This window comes from Diplotaxodon limnothrissa, linkage group LG18 (assembly GCF_057381915.1).
Source record: "Diplotaxodon limnothrissa isolate DT_005_m linkage group LG18, D_limnothrissa_male_GT1.1, whole genome shotgun sequence".
NCBI lineage: Eukaryota > Metazoa > Chordata > Actinopteri > Cichliformes > Cichlidae > Diplotaxodon > Diplotaxodon limnothrissa.
The window spans coordinates 35,274,573-35,279,331 of NC_140613.1; the positions used below are offsets into that span (position 1 = coordinate 35,274,573).

Genomic DNA, 4,759 nt, shown 5'->3' on the forward strand with positions numbered 1-4,759 from the left:
TGTGGTAAGCTTTTCTTTGGCTGTCACTTCTTCACCCCGACCTGTCTTATTTGGCTCAGCAGAACTAAAATATATATACTGCTACTTTTACACACGACTCACATAAGCTCAGCGATTCTCTGCGCAATCAACCTCTCACATGTTTAAGCTTGCTGCGGGAGATTTCACTTGTCATGTTTGCATAGTAAGCTAACGATTAATAAGACGATGTCAGAGGAATTGGTGCACAAATTATCATCACTCACAGATCAGTGCTGTCGCTCTCTATACACAGTTCGCACGATTGCAAAGTGAAAGCAAAAAAACAAGTGCAAATTCAAACGTGACTTCAATATGTCACATATTGACAGTGGCTCACCGATGCCAATGACATAATTACCCAGCTACATTTCTGAAAGAATGCAAAAGCATTGACATATATTTTTCCTACAATAGCCCGACGGGCAGGGCAGAGAGATTTTTGTAGCCCGACTGGAAAGATCGCTAGCTCCGGGACGTCGGGCTAGCGATTTTGCAAGCCCTGTATCTGATTGAGGAATCACTCATCTTTGGAAAAGAGAGTTTATTACAGAGAAATGGCTCTTTCCAAAATAAAAGCTATACTATCCGCTTCTTCTGGGCTATATTCTCAGCAGCATAAGGAGAATCATGTGCTAACAGCTGTCTAAATGACTCGGCTAAAGTTAGTAGCATGCTTGTTGTTTTTGTCTTTGCACTAGGATGATGTCGGCGTAAATGTGCAGTCATATTCGTTGTGTTCCCACTAGTGCTTTCAGGTTAATCTCGTTGAAATGACCTTAACGCCACAACACGGCAAATCTCCGTTAACGAGCTACCGCCGATCGCCCCGTGCATGGGGCTAGACGGCCAACACGTTAACGAGCTAACTGCGCTAACACACTAGTTCACACCAATGTAATTAAGCATTGCGTGGCGCATCCAACATACTGTTTTACTTTAGTCCATGACGCGCTTACCTTCAGGGTCATACGTCACATGAAAACCAAAATAATTCCAAACGCCAGATCTGAATGAGGGTGGGGGAGGTCCATGTTGCAAGGAGAGCTTAACTTCTGTCTCGCTAGCTTGCCCTGCGCTCTTCCTCCTGACTATGCTGTCTGTGTTGAGCGCTCAGTGGATCTGCGCTCGACAGTGCAGCCTAGGCGGAGTAGTCGAACGCAGATCCACTGAGCGCTCAACACAGACAGCATCGTCAGAAGGAAAATTGATAAAATAAATTACAAATGTTGTATTGTTCGATACATATGCGTACCGAACCGAAAGCTCTGTATCGAACGGTTCAATATCGATACGAATATCGTTGCACCCCTAGTATATATATATATATATATATATATATATATATATATATATATATATATATATATATATATATATATATATATATATACCCAATACCCAATTATTAGCACAGACGCATTGTGATTAAATGCTTCCTGGCTCCATTTAAAGCTCATAATGGCAGAGTCATCACAGTACGGATACCGACTACGGAACAGAGCAGTCGTCAGCCACCTCCTGTACATGGATGACATCAAGCTGTATGCCAATAGTGAACGAGACATCGATTCACTGATCCACACTACGAGGCTATACAGCAATGACATTGGAATGTCGTTCGGACTGGAGAAGTGTAGTCGGATGGTAACAAAGAGAGGGAAGGTAGTCAGAACTGAGGGGATTGAACTACCAGAAGGCAACATTGCAGACATAGAGGACAGTTACAAGTACCTGGGGATCCCGCAGGCGAATGGGAACCATGAAGAGGCCGCTAGAAAAGCTGCAACCACCAAGTACCTGCAGAGGGTCAGGCAAGTCCTGAGGAGTCAGCTGAATGGTAAGAACAAGATCCGGGCCATCAACACGTACGCCCTGCCCGTGATCAGGTACCCTGCTGGGGTAATAGGCTGGCCAAAGGAGGAGATAGAAGCCACTGACATAAAGACAAGAAAGCTCCTTACCATGCATGGAGGGTTTCACCCCAAGTCCAGCACCCTGAGGCTGTACGCTAAGCGGAAGGAAGGGGGCCGGGGACTGGTGAGTGTCAGCACCACAGTCCAGGATGAGACAACGAACATCCAAGAATACATTGGGAAGATGGCCCCAACTGACAGAGTGCTCAGTGAATACCTCAGGCAGCAGAAACCCAAGAAAGAGGAGGGAGACGAGGAACCATCATGGAAGGACAGGCCCCTGCACGGTATGTACCACCGGCAGATAGAGGAGGTGGCTGATATCCAGAAATCCTACCAGTGGCTGGACAAAGCTGGACTGAAAGACAGCACAGAGGCACTAATCATGGCAGCACAAGAACAAGCTCTGAGTACAAGATCCATAGAGGCTGGGGTCTATCACACCAGGCAAGACCCCAGGTGCAGGCTGTGTAAAGATGCCCCAGAGACAATCCAGCACATAACAGCAGGGTGCAAGATGCTAGCAGGCATACATGCATGTATGGGAGGATGTCTCCAGTACGTTCAGTTGTGATGAAGAGTCCAAGACAGTGAGCAGCACTAACACAGAAAACAAGGCTACTCTTATTAACTGGACTCTTCTATTTAAGAAAGAACTGCTTAGTTCATTTTTTTATAACTTAGTATTTCACTGTGAATGTTTCTGCAGATCAGTTTCAGCCTCTTTGTTCAAACTGTCTGTTTTCTTTCTTCACTTTTGTCTCTTGTCTGTGTTTATACCCACAGATGAACTTTATGCACAAAAGCTCAAGTACAAAGCCATCAGTGAGGAACTGGACCATGCCCTTAATGACATGACCTCTATGTAAGTTGTGACAGCACATGGATGACCAAGAGTCTTGCACATTTAAATCAACCACTTTGTGATTTAATAATGAATTGTGCCATAAAATATGCATTATTAGTAAATTGATTTCAGAGCATCAGGCTGTCCATTTTACTGCATTAATTTAAAAAATGCTTTAGAAAATTACAAAAATCTTAATTATTGTTAAATTAAGTTTTTAATTGAGTGTTTAATCTTTTTTTTCTAAATAAACAACTAAACATTAAAGAGTTTGATAGTGTTTTACCACCCAGAATAAGTGCACTGTAAACTTTAAGGTACTGATGTTCTGTGTGGCCTCTTCTTACTGTTGATAGACAAACAGTGGGTACAGAATTGAGACACTATTGAAGGCTGATATGCTTGTTTTGGGACCTCAAAGATGATGCTGAAAACACACTAAAGGTTTAAACCAGGGGTCAGCAACCGTTAACACCCAAAGAGCCATTTGGAGCCGGTTTCCACGTAAAAGAAAACACTGGGAGCCGCAAATACTTTCTGACATCTAAAATGAAGATAACACTGTATATATTGTTTTTTACTTTTATGCTTTGTGTGAACAACTAAGGTGTGCTGCTTATGAAATCCATGAAGTGCTACAGAGAAAATTACATTTTATTTATGTAATGAACACATTTTGAACTGAAAGAAATATAACAAAAGGAAAGCTGAACTAAAATGATCCAGCAAACAAAAACTGTTGTGAGCCGCCACCCTTATATCTCCTTTGGGCTTTTGGAGCCTTGACCTGACTTTTAAAAAATAATTGAAGAAAAAAACATTCAGCCTAAATACGTATTTTACCTGGTTAATGTGTGTGGCGGGCGTGGTCTGTGCGGAGTCAAATATCTTGTCAGCAAATTGAGCACCTCTGTTAAAGCTGACGGATTCATCAATGGGTTCTTTTGTCGTGGCCACCATGTTATCTGTAAATCTAGACCTGCTTGTAAACATATTGAATGGCCTATCAATGTTGCACTTGTGTTGCCTAAGATGTTATTTCAGATATAATTGCACTTACTGTCTTTTGCTTCTGTTGTTTTCAGCTAAATGTTCAGAATCTCCACCATCCTTCCAGGTTGTGACCTTTTCTTCTGCTGACCATTACTCTCAGCTCTGCGTCTGTGATCGCCTACCTGTATTTACAGTATTCCCTCTAAATCCTCGAAGTTTGCTCCCGTGCAGTTAGCCTCTTATGATTCAGTTGTCCATGGATAATTGTTTGCTCTCTTAAATGTTGTTTTGTTTTGCTCTTCGTTGTGCTTCTGTATCAATTCTGTGCTGTATCCCTGTTTAAGGAAACATCTCTGGGTTACGTCATCTGTATTCATGGTTTATTTTCTTAGTTTGAAGTTATTAATATTTGTCTTGCAATTTCGACGGGCGTTCTGCAGTGTTCAGTCCCTAATGAATGCTTTCAGGATTTTCTTGTCTCAGGAATTCATGGAAAATTTGGTGATGAAAACCACATCTGGATAGAAATATCACCAACCTATATATATAAATATACTTAAAGATTTTCCTGAATTGTGAATTACAAAGTATTATGATTGTAAAGCCCTGGTGAAAGTATGTCTCATGTTCATTTGTCTGTCAGCAAAGTAATTTGAACAGTTTTGGAATTTGGTGGAGACGTGGAGCACAGGCAAAAAAATAAAACCATTTACATTTTGTTGCAAATCTGGATCTCTTTGTTGAAAATTACACGAAAGCAGAGATTTGCTGGACTGGTGCTTTAAACTTTTTGAAAATACGCCGATGCTGTGTTCTGCCCTGGTGGTTAACATGGAAAATTGACATTCATTTTACTCTCGGTTTGTGCACACTGCACATCGATGATACCCTGCAAAGCATTGTGAGATGTAAGAGCTTCAGGCTTTTCTAAAGAAATGTACCTGTTACCAATTTTTGGAGCTAAATGTGAAAAGTAGCACTGCCT

General features: G+C 41.6%; 1 protein-coding gene across 2 annotated transcripts in view; it reads left to right on the plus strand.

Moving 5' to 3' along the window:
- LOC146614076 (tropomyosin alpha-1 chain-like) overlaps nucleotides 1-4,489 on the plus strand; it is a 17,667-nt gene extending 13,178 nt beyond the window's left edge. The window contains exons 9-10 of one of the 2 annotated variants that reach the window (XM_085378545.1): nucleotides 2,721-2,799; nucleotides 3,867-4,489. In XM_085378545.1, the coding sequence (XP_085234671.1) occupies nucleotides 2,721-2,799; nucleotides 3,867-3,870 (83 nt within the window). In that variant the 3' untranslated portion in view covers nucleotides 3,871-4,489. Of the gene's footprint in view, nucleotides 1-2,720; nucleotides 2,804-3,866 lie in introns of those variants that run through there. The other variant, XM_085378544.1, reaches the window with a different exon arrangement.
- Nucleotides 4,490-4,759: the final 270 nt, after the last annotated feature.